Consider the following 20,479-nt stretch of genomic DNA (forward strand, 5'->3'; position numbering starts at 1 on the left):
GCACCAACCCGCCTATGACTGAGGATTACCTGAATAGAGCAAACAAACGAATGTGAGTTTTCAAGAAACTCAGTGTGTAACTTATAGAACATACATACATATATATATATATATATCTAGGTTATTCATATACAGAACAGATACAGAAACAAACATAGGTCCTTAACAAAATCAAATCGTATCAGAATCAGATTATCAGAAACATACATATATGTAGAGTGCTACCCCTATCCTCTACACAGCATCTCCATCCATCCCAACACACCATGTAGGGTATAAAACACCCACCTATCCTTACACACCACATAGTGTCTATACGACACTTATTAGAATAGTATGCAACCTAGCTGCCAGTACATCGGCGAATGTCACCTCATAGAACACTTCCTCCGTATATGCAAATCCCACCCCATATACAGATACAGAATACATATATAACAGAATTAACATGACCCACATGTTCGTATAAAAATATCATACATGCTTATGCAAAATAATCAGACATACATATCGATTTTCCTAGTCTCAAATCAGTCTATCACAACAAAAGAACTCATGCATTAGGGTTTGGTTAGCCCTTACCAACCATACGGAAGGCTCATAGTCGATCGAAACGACACGTGTGACCCTAAGGAAAATTTCAAAATTTTGGGCCCACATGTCTGTGTTGGGCCACACACTCGTGTGGCCTATACGCCCAAATTGGCCTTACCTATATGGCGCAAATAGCTTGGCCCATGGCTCATACACTCGTGTGGCATGCCCATGTGGGCCCACATGTCCAAATCGGCCTATCTCGTGTGGCCCAAACGATGACACACTTGTCCGTCACACGGTCGTGTGGCGTCGACAGACCACTTTTTTCACTTTCGTCGAACCTCATTTTCTCGTGTTTTCGTTACACACCTGGTTCAGTTTTGATGCTACAGCTATCCCGAGCCCTCCGAAACCTAAGAAATAGCATCCCAATGACCAATTAGCAACCAATTTATGAATTTAACCAATAATTTGATTCTGATAAAAACCTCTCAAAACCGAATTACGTGCAATCCACTTACCACTAACGAGCCGAAACACAACACTCAAATCGATGATAAAGCATCAGCCGCTTATTGTCTTTCCCCTGAACGAGAAATAGCGAACACCATTAATGGATTCCGTAAAACAAAATTGAAATCCTCCACAACACAATACTGAAATGAACTACTAAAACTTACCTACTTGGTACAAATCGAGAAACCCCAAAAGCACGATGACGACAAACAGAATTGAAGAAGGGAGTAACAGTAGAATTTTTTTTGCAAAGGAAGAAAGAAAAAGACATAATATCAAAAAAGAATTGGGAAATAGAAAAAAAAGTCAAAAATGTGGAGAGGGAATTTTGGGGAAAAGAAAAAAATTAATAAAAATAAAATAAAATAAAATCCCGCACAATCTCCCAAATTAACGCATGATCACTCATTCAAACGAATCCCAACTGCCCACTCATTCATCCACTGTCACAGACTCCCAACTCCATCGAACTTCTATCAGACAACCGAAGCAAAAATTAACATTCATTGCTCACATAGAGATTTAAACATAAGACCTTCAACAAGCTAACACCTTACCACTCGAACCAGCAAGCTCATTCTAATATGAATCACTGAAGATAGAATATAAGTCGAACTGCCAAGGGATAGGCTAGGGTCCAAAATAACAAGATTTTCCAAATATGAGACTACCTAAGACCTCATACACACATCCAAAACACTTAACCACTGAAGCGGATACATATTTGTAACAAAATTCATAGAAACAAAATTAAATAATTCAGGGTGTTACAAAATCAAATAATTTTCAATAAAAAAATAAAAAGTAGTCCAAAATCAACAGAAAAAAGTTGTCCAAAAGCAATAGAAAAATATGAAATTCTCATATTTCACTGTCCAAACTCCAAACCAAACAAAATCACAACATAATCACAAAAATCTCTAAATAAAGTCTCACTTGCACTTTCAGAAGTTCATAATTTTCAAGTAAGTACATGAATTTTTTTGTCTTGATTCTTGCTTCTTTTTGTTGTAACATGCAAATATTGTTGTAACTTGGAGTGTGCCAAAGAAGTAGTTGATAGAGATAAGAGCAAATAAACGTTAAACGTGTCTTGAATCTATAGAGATGTTCTTTGGGTTAGGGATAAGAAATCACTTTGGAGAGGGGGAAAGGTTTTGGAAGGATCTGGATTAGTGCTTTGAATGGGTTTTGAAAACACCTATGGGGTTCCCAATATTTTTGCTATTTTTTTCAGGAGGTTATGCATTTATTGATGATTGCTAAGGGCTGAGGCTTTTGAGTTTTTTTCTTCCATTTTTTTTCATATTATAGGATTTTGTTTTTTTTATTTTTATTTTTTATTTTTTATTTTTTATTTTTTATTTTTTATTTTACCTTACAGCTCATTTTGGGCTTGTGGATTCCTATTTTGTTTTTGTTGGATTTGGGGTCTGTTTTAATTTTTGTTTCTTGGTTTCTAGAATTCTCACTACTGCCCATTCTCTATATCCAACAACCAACTTCTAAAAGCCCATCAAACCATCCTACAACTAAAATACATACTTCAATAACCATACGACAATATGCACCTTTTTCCTCACTATATAGTATATTCTTTCAAAAGAATGAAATTTATCCAATCTTAAACTATTTTTAGCAAAAAAATTATAACGAATATTAACACTGAAGCTTTGCATTTAAAAAACCTATAAAATGCACATAGAGATTTATTTAGCCCCAATCACAAATATTACAATTTATACAGTAGCTTAGTCTAGATAGTATTAACATAGTGGTTTCTTTAGCAGTTAATTAGAGTTAGTTGGTGAGCTAAGTTGTTAGCTGGTAGGTTAGCTTAGGCTAGATTGTAATGATTTGTAATTGTTTTTAAGATTTCTATTCTCTAATAAAAAGTTTCAGCTATATTTAAAAAGAAAAAAGAAGACAAAGGGGGTTGGGGCTTAGGGGGATTTGGGGAACTTTTTATTTTTATTTTTATTTTTTGGGTTTTGGGTGACCGAGTAATAATGGGTTATGGTGTGTTGTTGTTTTTAAAAAATAAAAAATAAATTATGAAATAAATCTAATTTTTCAATGTTAGTGATGTTTACTTTTTTTGTATTATATTTTTGATAATATAAGTAATAAATTGCTTATATTTCTAAATATAATTTTATGTTTTTTTGTATATAAATAAAAATAAATCAGGCCACCACGTAAAGAGTTCCCGACTAAAGGATTGGAGGGTGCACCAAGTAATGATATAGGTTGGCACTTTGGAACTCCAGTGCCAAATACGAAAGAAAATGTCGTATATAAACTTTGTGGTAAATTTGTGAAATGAGGAATAACATGATTTAAAGTGCACGTTGCTCATAAAGCCAGTAATGTTGCACCATGCCCTAATGTTATTGGTATGTGATACTTTATTATTATTATTAAATGTTATTGTAAATTTATCAATAAAGATTATACATATTTGGTAATAATAAAGTGTGAATTATTTTTATTTTATTAGCAGGTGTCATTAGAGAAAGTTTGATGAATATGCTGAAAGAAAGCAACATAAAAAAATAGACAAAAAGAGGAGAACAGATTAATTCTTATCCCAATTAAGAGGAGAGGATGAACACGAGGAATTCATTGATGAGGTTTCTGCTAGAAGGCAAGCAACTCAAGAAAGTATTCAATCACAACACGAGTGGCATAGAAGGGAAGAATTCAAATGAAGTACTAGTGGTTGGATTAACATTTATGAAAAAAGGGCGATCTTCTCATGGATCAGTTGGAGAATATCATAGAGAAAGAACAAGTAAATCTAGCCCAAGTGATTCCGAGTTTACCTTAAAGGGAGCTATACCTAAATTGGCGAGAAGCAAAAGCTCAAAGCAACCAAAGATCAGTGACTCTTTTTTAAAGACTTTACGTAGGAAGATAGGTGAACCGATATCTAAATTTTTAATATATGAACGAATTCCATTTTAATTAGCAAGCTCTACATGGTTGTATAAGTTAATTCAAGTGTCAATAGAAGTTGGACAAGATGTAAAGCTTCCAACACCTTATTAGGTTCTAGATGTGTATTTGGATTCAACGTATCAACGAGTTTGTGATTGGGTAAATGGACTAAAGACTCATTGGAAAGAATTGGGTGCAACTCTAATGTGTGATGGTTGGACTAACAATCTGAATCAAGTGCACATCATTAATTTCTATTTTTATTGCAGTAAAGGATGTCTCGAGTGTTCATAGTAGATATGCTGAATTCTACTACAGATTGTTAGGTTCAGTTGTAGAAGAAATTGGAGAAAGTTATATTGTCTAAATAGTGACTAATAATGAGGCAACAATAAAAGTCGTTAGAAAAAAAATTAATGTTGAAAAGAAAGCATCTATATTGGACCTCATGTGTAGCTCACTGTATAGATTTTTGCCTTGAAGATATTGGGAAAAAGCCCAGTGTAGCAAAAATGTTAGATGAGGCAAAGAAAGTGACTTACTTTATATACAATCACATTTGGACTGTTGATTTGATGAAGAAGTATATACAAGGGAAGAAAATACTTCGACCCGCTTTTACTCGATTTGCAACTCATTTCGTTCAACTTGAAGAGATAACAAGGCAAAAGCAAGGTCTAAGAGAAATGTTTAATTCAAATGTCAGTATTTTATAATTAGTTAATATAATTACTTAAATATAGCAACCTTTGATGATTTTATTAGTTCCAAATAATTTAAATTATATATTTTTTTAAATTTATCTTATGAATATATAGGAATTTAAAGAATCAAAATGGGGACAACAAAAGTCAAGGTCTGTTTATGAAGCCAAAAAAATTGTTTTGGGAAAAGATTGTTGGAAAAAAAGTCAATGACCTAATAAAAGTTTACGAGCCCTTAGTAAAAGTACTGTGAATTGTGGATGGTGATGAAAAACCAACAATGGGCTTTATTTATGAGGCTGTTGATAGAGTTAAACGAGCAATTCAAAAGATTGTCGATATTTCACCGAGTACGAAAATATTATTGACAATAAATGGAATTTTATGCATTCCGACTTACATTCAGCTGGTAAGATAAAATGTTTCATATAATTAAGAACTATTTTTATATTTTATTAAGCTTTAGATTATTATTTGATGATATTCTTATAAATTATGCTTCGGTTATTTCTCAATCCTCAATTTCAATTTGGGGTGGAACATTCTGAGAATGTACTAATAGAAACATTAGAAGGTACAAGATCAATAATTGAAAGATTAGAACCTTCTCTTGAAACTCAAGTCAAAATGATTAATTAGGTTAGATTCAAGTACTATTATTTTTAACTTAGGGTCTGTTTGATTGAAGGAATTGATTTTTCGTAAAATCATTTCCAACTTTTCCAGCGTTTGATTGGCGGAAAACATTTTCCATTTGGAAAATGAACTTCAAAACAAGGGAAAATGGGTTACATTCTAGGGAAAATGTCTTACCCTTTCAATTTCCGTAAGACATTTTCCGTGCTCTCCTCTCTATCGCCTCCTTCATTCCTTCCTTCATTTCCGGTAGAAAATTGCTTCTGTTTATCGATTTTCCAGTAACTTATTTTTTTAATTATTCAATACTTGTTTTTTAACACAATTACAAATAATTTATTTGATATTAATTTTTTTCAATTTATAACGATTAATATTGTAGCTTAATAATTGAGTATTATTATAAATAAATCATTGCAATATATGTAAAAATAATATAAAATATAAAAATTTATTAATATATATCAATATATGTAAAAACAATTTTTTCGAAAAATATTTTCAGGAAATCTGCCAAACAGCCGAAAATATTTTACACAGATTCAATCAAACACTAGAAAATATTTTCCAGTAAATCATTTTACAGAAAAGTAAAACATTTTCCCGAAATCATTGTACGGAAAATATTTTACTGGCAATCAAATAGACCCTTAGTTACATAATTTGAAATGGAATTATTATTTTTTTCATTTTTACTCTATTTTTTATTTATGCAGTTGTTACTATTTAGAGATAAACATGAGACATTCGATACTCTACAAGCACAAAGAGCTTGGAAGCAAATGAATCTGGGTAAGTAGTTAATTAAATTATTTAATTATATTGTACATTTTGAAGTTATTTTGAAATTTAAATAATATTATGCAACTGAGTGGTGGATAATATACAGCACATGTGTTCTTGAGTTACAAAAATTAGCTATTAAAGTGCTTAGTCGACAAACAACTTCTGCATCAAATTGCGAACGAAATTAGAGCACATTTAGTTATATTCACACTAAGGCAAGAAATAGGTTGAAGTATAAAAAAACTTGAGAAACTAGTGTTTACCTACTATAATATGAGGCTTCAGTTGAGGCATCAAAAAAGAATGAGCATTGATGATCTAAATGTTGGTTTTAATCCTATCAGCCTTGATCATATCTTTGAAGATGTTGATCCACTATCAGAATGATTTCAAGAGAAAGAGAATTCATTATTAGATGGTGAAAATGTTGGTGTGTTGCCTGTGGATACCTCTAATGATGAAATGAATGTTGATAAATTTCAACAACAAAATTTTTCTCATTCAAGTTCTAGTGCAACACCAAGTCAGATTGGTGATGGACACAATGGTGGTGGTTTAAGTCCAATTGATGACGATGATGGACTTAGTGGTGATAGAGGTGAAATTAAGTCTTCTAATCGGTATGAAGGAGAATATGGGGTTGGTACCACTAGTGGACATTTCCGTGATAGATCAAAATTTGATGGAAATATGTTTCCTGAACCTAGAAGAGATAGAAGTAAACCTAGAGCTCCATCAAAAAGAAAATGCAAGAAGCATACTTTTGTAGGCTCTTCATCTGGTAGGTGATCGAGTTTTAGTAACCTTAGGTATAGTGATTCATCTACTAGCACTCAAGGTTTTTATCCACCAAAATAACTTTCATATTTTCAACCTTTACATGATTATCCACAACCATATGGTTATTATCCACCATTTCCTAATTATGGTGTGCCATATCAGCCTCAAATGCATCCTCCACCACCAATGTATCACCCACCTCCACCTCTCATGTATCCTCCTCATCAAATATATCCTCCATATTAATTATATGAAAACCAAGGTAAAAATGTTACTTTTTTTGGATATATTTTTGGCCAAAGGCCAAGTGAATCAAATCAAGAACTCTCTCAAAGTGAAGGTGAAGGATCTGATCCTCCTTATCATTCCACTAATTGGTGAAAACTAAATCGTACCACTACCACTATTTGTAAGGTATGTTTTTTTTAAAGAAGAGTTGTAACAACCCGTTTTCAATGAAATCAGAACAGTGGTTTCGGGGCCACAAATTCAAGGTTGTAAGAAAATTTATTTTAATATTATTTCATGGTCTACATTATGTTATATGAAAATTTCGTTAAAATTTTTTTACCGATTATATGTTTAATTAGATGGAAAGGACCACATTGCATAAAATGCAAAAGTTGAATTCTAGTAGCTATAAGTATCAAATAGCTATGGAATTCAAAATTGGAGGTCCTTATATGGAAAATAGACCATTAAGAGGGGTTAGTAGGTAAGTATGATGATTCATCCATGGAAAATTAAGAAAAGAAAAGGATAAAATTGGAAAGATGAAAAATAAAGATGATAAATAATAAAATAAAACAAAATATCATCATTTATCATCTTTCCTAAAATTAAAATACATGGAAACCCTAGCTAAGAGAAGAGAACTCAAGAAAGCTTACTTGGCTTAATTGGGTAAGTAATCTTGTCCCGTTTTTAGTAATTTTTATGTTTTCGAGATCGTAATAGCTTAATTTAGCTATCTCGGGGATTAATTTGCAAAGTTATCAAAGTACTAGGGTTTTGCCATGGATGATTATGTATGAATTATGAAATTTATGGTAGAAAATGAAAGGTTGTTGATAGATAAACAACTTTTGTAAAGTGAATTTTGATGAAATTGTGATTTAGGGGCTAAATTGTAAAAATGTAAATTTCATGGAAAAATTCTAAATTTTATGAATTACATGGGCTATAAATGTTATATGTAAAAATAGGCTAGGCTTGGAATAAGGATTAAATTGTATAAATTTCATTTTCTGAGCCTAGGGACGAAATCGTAATGAAATAAAAGTATAGGGGTAAAATAATAATTTTGCCTAAAATGTGAATTGGATTGAATTGAGTATGAATTATATTAAAATGAGGTAAATTTACTCATATAGATCTGGATAGACCAAATACGGAATTGGATCGAGGAAAAGAAATAGTATCGGATTAGTAGATTACAATTCACGAGCACTTGTCAAGGTAAGTTCGTGTAACTAAATTATGTATATTTATAAGTTTGTATTGAATGATATATATATGAATTGTGTAATTGTCATGTACATGAAATTGATTACATATCTGATAATACCTGACAAATATTAAGTCTCGTTTGAATAAATGAAATTCGATTGGATACAAGGTTCCCTTATTGGTTGTGGTCCTGCATATGTTACGGACACACCATAGCTCAAAACAGCGTCCCGATATTAGCCCTCTCTAGCTTCCCGTTAAATGGTTCTTGCGAGCTTCCCGATAATATCTCTTCGTAGCATCCCGATTGGTTGTGATTCTGTATGTGTTGTAGACACACCACAGCTTTTATGAGCATCCAGATATATGGCTCTTCGTGAGTTTCCCGATAAAAGGCTCTTTGTGAGCTTCCTAATTAAGGCTCTTTTGAGCTTCCCGATATATGGCTCGCTTGAACTTCCCGATATATGGCTATCCGGAGTTTCTTGATTAATGGCTCTTCGGAGTTACTCGTTATTGGCTCGCATGAGCTTCCTAATCATGACTCTCATGAGCTTCCTGTTATATAGCCCGGATAAGCTTCCCTTACATGGCTCACATGAGCTTCCCTTTATATGGCTTGAGAGAGGGGTTCCTGATTATGTGCTTTTATGAGCACTCCCGAATATGAATTAACGGATTATAGATTAGTAGACTTCATGTGTACTACCCGTTTGTCCATCGATATTTCAAATAAATTCAACGGGCAAAGTTCCGACATGAGATAATCTGAACTTGATATGAATTGTTATGGAAATGTATATGTTATATGAATATGTGATGTAGAAAAACATATGTATATGGAAATTGTTGCATGATGAGCTCATCCTTGTTTCTTGATATTCACATGAATTACATGACTAACAAGTTTTTTTTTTTTTTGAGATTATATGTGATTAGGCTAATTGCCAAATTTCTTTGGATGAATTTTGCATGTTTACCTTAAATATAAATGAATGGTAAGTTAATTCCCCGTTATACGAACTTACTAAGCATTAAATGCTTACTCTATTTTATTTCCTCTGTTTTATAGTACCCGAGGGCTCGTAAAGGTTGGAAGCTGGTTGGAGCTACATCACACTATTCCTCGGACTCTTCGGTATAAATATAGTAAACTAATTTTGGTTATAATGGCATGTATAGGTTAAATATGACCAATGATGACAATGTAATGTTTGGTTGTAATTAGCAATTGGGATGGCTAATGAATGTCATGTTTTGATGTGTTTATATATGGTCTTAATATGTTTGATGAATTTTTGAATTGGTTAAATGATGGAGATTATATAGGTTCATTATTAATTGATTTGAGTTAGTATAATTGGTAAGATATGAATGTATGTGATTTGGGTCATTTAGGGGAAATTAAATACTTAGACATATGGGATATTATAACATGTAGTAAACTTGGTTTTGGCTTGATTTGAATGTATTGAATTGGCTTGTGAAAGTGTTAAATTGTGATTGTAGGTGGAAGACAAATTGGGTGAGAAATAAGGCTTGGAAATGGTCTTATTTTGTCCACACGGGCAGAGACACGAGCGTGTGTCTCAGCTGTGTATGACACACGGCCTAGCATATGGGCGTGTGTTTTGGCCGTGTGTCCCTTACATCATTAAAATTCAAAACAGAATGCTCATTATTTTTCATACGACCTGGCACACGAGCATATGGCTTGGCCGTGTGACCCCTACACCTATTTAATGCAAATTTCTACGTTCACACGGCCTAGCACACGGGCGTGTGACTTGGCCATGTGACCCAAGTCAGAGAGTTACACGGGTACAGACACGGGTTGGGGCACGGCCATGTACCCTATTTTGAATGCCCACACGGCCTGACCACACGGACGTGTGTCCCCTGCACCTTGAAAATTTTTTGAAATTTTGCGAAAAATTCTCTAAGTACCTAGTTTAGTCCCGACTTGTTTCCAATGCATATTTTGGGTCTTGAGGGCTCACGTAAGGGACAAAATGATTGAACATGATTGATTTCTGATATGAATGTTAAATGATATGAAATTACTGTATTTGATCTGTAAATTTCAGTAATGCTCTGTAACTCTGTTCCGGCGACGGATATGGGTTAGGGGTGTTACAAAACTTTTGTTAATGTTTTTAATTTTAATAATATTAAAACATTTAAAATATATCTTTAGATAAATGAATGGAGTATATTTCATGAAAAGATAATTAAGAATTGAAGCATGTTAAACTATATATGAAAGTAGAATGAGAGTGAGAATAAGTGGTAGGAACTTGGAATAATTAATGAGAATCTATACATTTATCTATTCCTTTTTTCCTTTTAAGCGTCATTGAATGTTTTGATATCTTCACCATCTTCAAAGTCAGTAAAGAAATGTTGATGACCTATCTCATGTATGAATTTTTAATTATTTTATCTATAAAATCTTTCAAACTTATTAAATATGATGAATTTTTAATATTTCCTATTTTTTACTTTGTTATTAGTTAATATAATATTCAGAGAAAATTCGTAAATAAATATAAAAATAATTAATGATTGAAAAAATTATATTCTCATACTAATAAAGGTTCATAATGTTAGAAAACACTCTAAAACTCATTAAAAGTGACTTTTTATAATTATAATTATAATTATTATATTTTACACTAAGTTGTGCAAATTTAAAAAAAAATCACAATCACGATACCCGCAGTGACCGCAATAGCATTCGTTATGTCCACAACCTCGATAAACGCAAGGCAACCAAAAACGCGACCGCAACCGTAATTTAAACCCTAATTTTAGGGTTAGGGTGAATTACTAGTTTTTTATTTTTATTTTATTTTTATTATTACATTTTTAGTTTTTATTAACATTATTATTTTGTAATTTATTGGGTTTTCATGGGTAAACCGGTTGGGTAATGGGTATTTGGGCTTTTGAAGAGTTTGGGTTTGTAAGTAAGGGCATAGGATATTGGGTTTAATCAAATATATTATATGTAAAGTCCGTTAAAACGGTTTTAGATTTTAAAATCGAAACCGAACCGACATCACACAAGTTAGCCGCCCAACACACTTGAGTTAAAATCAAAACAAGCTAAATTGAATAAAAAAAAAACTGAATTAGGTTACTTCGGTCGATTTTCATCAACTTTTTCTCACCATTACTTTTTAAGAAAAAAAAACTAAAAACAACGTAAATTTGAAGTTTGTATTTATAAATTTGTAAGTTTAAAGTTAAATAGAGTAATATTACTATTTTAATATTATTGGACATGTGTTTGATTTTTAGATTTATAATTTTAATTATTTTATTTAAATATGGTATGATAGTATGAAAAAAATAAAATACCATCATAATAATATCAAATAAAATTTAAAGGAAATATTTCTTTAATTTCATAAATAATGGGTGATGTAATTAAAAGCGATACAATTTAGTAAAATGTTTAAATATAAGTATTAAATTATTTTATAAAAATTAAAAATAAATATATTTTTATTTTTAATTACTAATTAAAAGGGTAATACATATACAAGAAATATAAATCCAGATTAGAAGCATATATTAAGATTTTTAACTCAACAATCAACCTCTACTTTGAATTAAGGATTGAGCGATAGGTATTTTAAAGAGACTAAAATGGAGAAACAACATTGTTTTCTTTTAAAAATAATAATATTTAGATAAGCTAATACTATATTTTTGTCTTTAAATAAAATAAGCTAAAAGTATCGTGGAGGCTATTTTATTAATAGTTAGATTCTATTTTATCATCTCTTCCTAATAAATAGATAAATTAGTCCATGTATATTAAAATAAATAGTAATTTTAAAAAAATTCATCCAAATTGTTGTTAAAAATTGATTCATATACATCAACATGAGAACATGAGATACATGTGGCACGTTACGTGTTAATGTTTGACTATTTCGTTAATTAGGTTAATTTTTAACATTACAAATAAATAAATTTTTTAACAAAAAAGACTAATTTATTTTTTTAATTTAATATATAAAGATTAGCTTACTATTTTTTAAATAAAAAAATATAATATAATTGTACTTCTAGTAAATATACCTTTGGCTTTAATCAAGAAGCAAAAAGAGGGAAAGCAAGGGGAACGTGCATGATTGGGTAAAGACTTGGTCCAATTATGCAATGAATATTTTAACCTTGCTTTTTGTGTCAATATATATGTTCTAGAGGCTTTTCTACAGCCCTCCACATGGCAGCCTTTGAGGCTTTCTTCATTTATGTTGACGTGGTTAAAAGGGAATGGGAACAATGACTAAATTTGAGGTTGTCTATCAAATGCCATGTCCTCTTCAAATGTTCGCGTAGTAAATGAACCGAGTTTAAATAAATAAATTTTGTTAGTTTATTTGTATGTTCAGTTTGTATTCGTTAAGAATTTTAACTTTCTATTTCTGTTTATTTATTTAAAATTATGTGTGTTCATGTTTATTTATTTACTGTTCACTAATATATTCATTTAACGTAATCGAACATGTTCACAAACATTAAATGAATATGTTCATAAACATGTAATTAAACATGCTCACAAACAATGTTAATAAATAATAAACAAACAATAAATAAATACATATACGCATATATATATATTGTTTAGATATAAAATAGTCAAATATAAATATATATTATAAATGAAAAAATACAAATCAAGATGATTTTATTAATGTTACTAATGAAATTTTATAAGAAAATATCATTAATAAATAAATGAGTCAATAAACGAACTTATAAACAAGCTTGTTTGTAAACATAAGCGAATTGTGTTTGTTCGCTTATTAAACGAACATAAAAATTTTGTCCATACTCATTTATTTAGTTTAATAAACGAATGTTATATGAATGGTTCACCAACAGTTTATCAAACGTTACGTTTATTTATACCACTAGGCATAATATGTAATATAAGATGTATTTTTTATTATAAATAAATTTAATTATTTCCATATGTGTGATAAATAAACATAGAATGAGGGTAGCTCAGCAACAATTTTAATGGTATGAAAGATTAAAAGTTTGGTTAATCAAATTCTCATTAAGTTAAATTTATAACTAATTTGAGATTTATTTTTGGAACAAAATATTAAATATTTTAAAAGGCATAATAACTTATTTGATCCTTTAATTTTATAAAAAGAATTATTTTAGTCTTTTATTTAATTTTTCGTCTATTTTATCTCTTAAATTTGTATTGCTTGTCAAATTACCTTAAAATAGAAGGAAAAGTTAATGCCGTTAATTTTGCTAATATTGCAACAGCAATTAATTAATCTTTTTTAAAATTAATTATTTGTTAATGTGGCATATACGTCAAACAAAGTTAACAGTTAACTTTTTCATCCATTTTACGATGATTTGACAAACAACGTAAATTTAAGGCTTAAAAGAGGTGAAAAATTAAATAAAAGTCATTATATAAAATAGAAAAACGTTGAAGATGAAATACATAATTAATTTCAACAAAGTGTATTCAATAGATGTGGAATCTGATTTTCAAGATTGATAATTTATGAATAAATTGGTTATTTGGACCAAATGTGGATGAAGTGATAAGAATGGGAAATAACACCTAAACCATGTTCTTTATTATATGGTTGAATCATCCATCTATCTTAAGTGGGGGTGCAGATAAAGACATTTTTGTTGATGTCAAAACAAAGGTTGAAGAGTCAGTCACCCTTTTTGAGGGATAATTTGTCCCCTAATCTTATTCTAAAATAACTAATACATCAAATGTCAAATTAAATAAATCATGGATTATAATACACGATAAAAATAATATTAATTCACATCGACATAACATTTTAGTAAATTACATGGATTTGATGTAAATATATATATAATTAGCCAAGTTGATTATATACAAAACTCAGACATCCTTTCACTCACATATATAAATATAGACAGTTCCTCTTCATGATTATTTGCCCAATTTCAAGTAAAATTTTAGACCCTTGCTGTAAATCCTACATTTTTTTGTCGATTAGTCCCATGGAAATTCAGTCCCAACAACAAATTCAGCTGAAACTGCAGCCAAAGTCAAGCAATCCTAGTGTTAGCAAAGGGTCCAAATTCAAAGGAAGAAACAACAATAAGGTTAACAAGTTTGTAGGTGTGAGGCAAAGGCCTTCAGGTAGATGGGTGGCTGAAATCAAAAACACAACACACAAGATTAGGATGTGGCTTGGTACCTTTGAGACTGCTGAAGAAGCTGCTCGAGCTTATGACGAAGCCGCTTGCCTTCTCCACGGTTCCAATACTCGGACCAACTTCATTACTCAGGCGCCCTCGGATTCTCCTCTTGCTTATCGGATTCGGAATCTTCTTAATAGCAAGAAAGGAGGTGAACAACAACATCATCAAAGTGTTGTTGCCTCAGCAGCCCCCTCAACAAGTGCTACCATTAGTTTTAGCCCTATGCCTAGTCCTAGCACTAGCAGTAGTGGTTGCAGTTCTAATGGTGGTTTAAGCAATGGGAATCTTTCAGTTAGTGGAACGGTTCAAGATACACAGTTGTTTGATGATGCATATAGGCCTGATATGAGAAGTTGGAGAAGGGAATCTGGGTTTGATACTGATTTTACATATACCACTTCTGAATTAGGGTTTGATAGGTTTCTTTATACACAAGAAACCACGGGTTTACCTGAAGAAACTGGTTCTGAGTTAACAGAGTTCCAAAGCATGAAAGTTGAAAGGCAGATTTCAGCTTCACTTCATGCAATGAATGGAGTTGAAGAATATATGGAAACTGTCCATGATTCTTCTGAAAACTTGTGGGATCTTCCCCCTTTATGTTCTTTGCTCTACTAAATTATTTCACTTTACAATATTGTTGGGCTCATCGATATAAGGAGATCCATACCCTATAAACAAGATTTCAATTTAAAGTTGAAAGAGAAGAGTTTTAACTCGACTTCAAAATCCAATATAATTACCTTTACAAAATCAATAGAGTAGATGAAAAGAAATATTCCAAATATGTAAAAGAGGTGAAGATATTCAAAGTTTAAGCAATCATGGTGATTTAAATATGCCATTAATCCTCATATTTCCAATTTCTTTCTCTATAATCATAATTCATATTCATATTCATCATCAAATATTTGATCCTTCACAAGGCGTTGCTTACAGCCTTGGGTTTCTGCAATTTAGAGTTAATCACGAGAGTATTAGTCTATTTGTGGAATGCTGTCCATGTTATAATTAAAAGAGTAAAAGAAAAAAAAAATGATAGAAGGGGAATTATGATTTTCTTATCAACAGTAAACTCGATTAATCCAACAAATAAATAAATGTAAAATAGCAGAATTAATCAAACAATGCTAAATTAGTGGAGCCAAAGTTGTCGGTCACTCTACTCATAATCATACAATAATGATTAATTCTTTTGCCACTAATATTCTCCAAAGAGATAAACAGCCGGTCATGAAATATATTTCATGAACGAGAATCGAATCTCAATCACATATTTAAATGTAAAATATAAATACAAAATATGAATATTTAAAATATATATATATATATATATATATATTTGGTGCCATACCTTTCTAATTTCTACTTTTTAGTGGACTGAAGTGAACATCCTTAAATAATTGTTTCCATGACCCACAAAATCAAACTTCTTGGCAGCATATTTTAAGGTTTAAACCAATTGAGATAAAACAGTCTGAGGATAAGGACAGACCCAAATTAGCTTCTTTTTTTCGTTTTTTACTTCAGAACAAATTTCACTGTGATCTAAATCAACATTATTCAGATTAAAAAATTGAGTGTATATTATACGGCTTCGGGAATGAGTGTAAAATTTTCATGTTTAGAGATCATATCCTATACCCATATCTAGATATGTCGAAGATAGATTTATGGGAAAATGCTGCTGATTCAATTGAATTCCATGTCATATGACACAAGGTAGAAGCTTTATTAGAACATCACATTTCATAAACTACACTTTAGAACCACTCAAATGCAAAGCCAAAGCATAAAAATGTTAGAAATTCAAGAGTTAAAAGTACTTTGACAAACTTAGAATACTATAAATAGCTGATGAAGTAAAATCAGACGAGGAACGTGGGGAATCATTAGCCTGTGCTTTTTCAAAATACAGATCTAGTAATCTTCCGGTTCTTCTTCGTCTTCAATACCTTCTGCCCCAACTTCCTCATAGTCTTTCTCTAGAGCAGCAAGATCTTCACGGGCTTCCGAGAATTCACCTTCCTCCATTCCTTCACCTACATACCAGTGAACGAATGCTCTCTTGGCATACATGAGATCAAATTTGTGGTCGATTCGAGCAAAAACCTCGGCCACAGCGGTGTTATTGCTGATCATACACACTGCACGTTGTACTTTAGCAAGATCACCCCCTGGTACCACCGTCGGTGGCTGATAGTTGATGCCGCACTTGAAACCGGTAGGGCACCTGAAAGAAAAGATGTATCGCAATCAGTCTAGTAACAAACTGAAGGCTGAATTGATGTTTCCTCCTTGGAAAACTCTACGTAATATTCATATTAACCAGATTGTTTATACATAATTTCTGGAATTGAAATGTCAAGATTTGGATACTAACCAGTCTACAAACTGAACTGCCCGCTTAGTTTTGATGGTAGCAACAGCGGCATTGACATCCTTTGGTACAACATCCCCACGGTACATTAAACAGCATGCCATGTATTTCCCATGTCTCGGATCGCATTTGGCCATCATGCTTGAGGGTTCAAAGACGGCACTTGTGATCTCAGGAACAGATATCTGCTCATGGTAAGCTTTTGCAGCTGAGATTACTGGGGCATAAGATGAAAGCATGAAATGGATACGAGGATAAGGCACAAGGTTAGTCTGAAACTCCGTAATGTCCACATTTATGGCGCCATCAAACCTCAATGAAGTGGTCAAAGAAGAGATAATTTGGGATATCAAGCGATTCAAGTTGGTATAAGTTGGCCTTTCGATGTCCAAGGATCTCCTGCAGATATCGTATATAGCTTCATTGTCAAGAAGCACAGAAACATCTGTGTGTTCAAGGAGAGAATGCGTTGAGAGCACGCTATTGTAGGGTTCCACAACTGCTGTAGAAACCTGCACAATTGAGGAGCAAAATGTCAGTGAATGGTGTACATAATAGTTCTGAAATGAGGTTTGAGCAGCAACTACTTGAAGTCTTCAATGATACCTGAGGAGAAGGGTAGATAGTAAACCCAAGCTTTGACTTCTTTCCATAATCTACTGACAAGCGCTCCAAAAGCAATGAGCCCAAACCCGAACCAGTTCCACCGCCAACAGCATTAAATACCAAAAATCCTTGTAGACCAGTGCAGTTATCAGCCAATTTTCTCACTCGGTCAAGGCAAAGATCCACAATCTCCCTACCAACTGCAGCATGTAAAGCACCGGAAAAGAGGTACAGGCCAGTAATGAGAGGTAATAAAAATGCTGTATTTGGGAAGATGAAGAGATGGTTGTACCAGTATAATGCCCTCTAGCAAAGTTATTAGCAGCATCTTCCTTTCCGGAAATAAGTTGCTCCGGATGAAACAGTTGTCTATAGGTCCCGGTTCTAACTTCATCAATGACAGTGGGCTCTAGATCAACAAATATAGCCCTTGGCACATGCTTGCCCGACCCAGTCTCGCTAAAGAAGGTATTAAAAGCATCGTGGCAAGCACCTACCGTGGTGTCACTGCAAGCAAACAGGAACATGATTAGCGATCCATTTATTACACTCATTCTAAGTTAATCTCACATATGAAACTTATACCAAGTAAAATAAGCATTTGCTACAACTAAATCATACCATAAAGAGTAAAGAAAAAAGGATATGGATTGACCAAGAATTATGGGAAATCATTTGGATTTCATTATATAAAATTCAAGATAATGATCCTATCCCTCTTAAGTTTCTCAAGTCAATGACCCAATATCATATTGGCAGTATTTCAGGCAATCATAAACATTACAAACAATTTATTCCATACCCAAATCGAATACCATTTACTTCAATTCAAAACAAATAAACCCATTTCCTAAAAACTTTCCCAAAAGGAAAAACACCAGCTAGAAAAGAAACCCAGTTCCTAAAAGCTCAACAAAACTCAGTCAACACACAACGATGATGATGATGATGATGATGATACACGCAAAAACATACATAATAATACCAACACATGCATATACACATACAAGTATAGAAGACTAACCTAGGCATCATCCCATCGGGTTGAATTCCATGTTCAAGACAATAAAGCTCCCAACAGGAATTTCCGACCTGAATTCCAGCTTGACCAATATGGATACTAATCACCTCCCTCATATCTGTTTTTTTTTTTTTTTCAAAACCAAAATCTCAAACAACCCTTTTCTCTGTAGGAATTAAATCAAAGGAAAAGTCGAAGAGAAAAAAATTATATATGAATGAAAACGTTAAAAGATTAAATGGGTATTAAAGAAGCGAAAAGAATGTTTAATTAAATTAATTAATTGAGAAATTAATTAAAGAGTTGGTTGGATGTCCCGCCAACTGTATGGTGGGGTTGAACCAGCTCGGCTCCGTTGTCGCTTATCTTATGCTCTAACTCTGGCGCTTATCACCTGACCTTTTATTCCTCTTTCATTTTCATCATTGATAATAAAATATCTTCACTCTACTATTTTATTAAATAAAATCTTTTTCATTTTTGTAATTGGTATTTTATATTTATTTAGTTTAATTAACTTAGTTTAATTAGATAATATTATTCATTTTGCATTGATCTAAAATTAATAATTTATTAATTTATATGTAATAAATTAACAATAATCAACAATTCAAGTTTATTTATTTACAAATTATTGAATTAATTTTTTAATTTTCATAAAAGTACAATGACCAAATTTTGATAAATTAAAATCGATAGAATTAATTTCTTAATTTTTATAAATTATAGAAATAGAATCCATAATTAAATCTTATTTAATATAATTTATTATAAAAATAAAAATAAAAATATTTATCAAATAGAAACCTAAAGTATTGTTTCAGCTTGAAGCTTAACTTTAATATTATTTATTTTCTTTAAGGAATTATTTGTTATATTTATATATTCACATGCTAATAGTTCATATTATATATATTAATAAGTTTAAATTAGGTTTAATATATAGATTGACCCTAAATTTAGTAATTTTTCTCAAATTGGCTCCTAAGTTTTTTTTCGATTACATTTGTCCCTAAAGTTAGCATCCATTACACAAATCAACCTGTATGGTTAACACCGTTAGTTTATTTCTAAGGCTTAATATATAGAACGGCCCCTAAACTTGATAACTTTTCTCATATTGGCCCCTAAACTTATTTTTGGATCATATTGATCCCTAAGGTTGGCATCCTTACACTAACACAATTTATTTTTTAAGAATTTGCTGATGTCGACAAGTATGGGGTGACACGTGGAGAAATGAGGGGATGACATGTAGATTTATATTTAATCATTCTTAAAAAATTTAAAAAACCTTAAAATTTTGAAAAAAAATCAGAATTATTTTTTCAAATTTTAAGAGATATTATATATTATAAAAATTTAAAAATTGAATATATAAAAAAATAAAAATGAAATAAAAAATTAAGTTAAAAGTTAACATTTAAAAGCTTACTCTTTAAAAAGTTAACTTTAAAAAATATTTTTTGTAAATCTAAAAGTACACAACAAATAAAATTAAAAAATATACAAAAATAAAAAAAGTCAAGTTTTTTTAGAAATTTAGAAAAAATGAAAATTTGATTGAGTATTGACCAAAGATAACTCAGCTTGATCAGCTTTGACCGACACTGATAGGGTGTTGACCAACGTCAACCGATCAATTTTGAATTTAACCAAATTTATGATGCGGAAACCCGGATCTAGACACAATAAAAACACAAATTTAGAAATAAAACGAGAATAAATAAAATTAGTTAAATAATAAAAATAATAATAATAATAATAAAGAAAAAAAAAAGGATAGATTTGCCCTATGGAACCCTTGGTTAACTTGAAACTAAAAACGCCAATGATTGAGCGGCTCCCTACGAAACCCCTAGAAGAAGAACCTCTAGAAACACC

At 31.5% G+C, this 20,479-nt stretch overlaps 2 protein-coding genes across 2 annotated transcripts; one reads left to right on the forward strand and one right to left on the reverse strand.

The window, feature by feature from the left end:
- The first annotated feature begins 14,277 nt into the window (after positions 1-14,277).
- LOC105782221 (ethylene-responsive transcription factor ERN1) lies at positions 14,278-15,309 on the forward strand. Its single transcript, XM_012606802.2, has one exon. It carries the CDS (start codon positions 14,310-14,312, stop codon positions 15,204-15,206), a length of 897 nt encoding a protein of 298 aa, XP_012462256.1. The 5' UTR covers positions 14,278-14,309; the 3' UTR covers positions 15,207-15,309.
- A 992-nt stretch (positions 15,310-16,301) lies between these two features.
- On the reverse strand, positions 16,302-18,785 carry LOC105782220 (tubulin alpha-5 chain). Its single transcript, XM_012606801.2, has 5 exons — positions 18,599-18,785; positions 17,867-18,081; positions 17,575-17,774; positions 16,972-17,480; positions 16,302-16,821 (listed from the first exon to the last, which is right to left on the reverse strand). The coding sequence occupies exons 1-5, from the start codon at positions 18,709-18,711 to the stop codon at positions 16,509-16,511; spliced, it is 1,350 nt and encodes a 449-aa protein (XP_012462255.1). The 5' UTR covers positions 18,712-18,785; the 3' UTR covers positions 16,302-16,508.
- Positions 18,786-20,479: the final 1,694 nt, after the last annotated feature.

Source organism: Gossypium raimondii, chromosome 13 (genome assembly GCF_025698545.1).
Source record: "Gossypium raimondii isolate GPD5lz chromosome 13, ASM2569854v1, whole genome shotgun sequence".
Classification (NCBI taxonomy): domain Eukaryota; kingdom Viridiplantae; phylum Streptophyta; class Magnoliopsida; order Malvales; family Malvaceae; genus Gossypium; species Gossypium raimondii.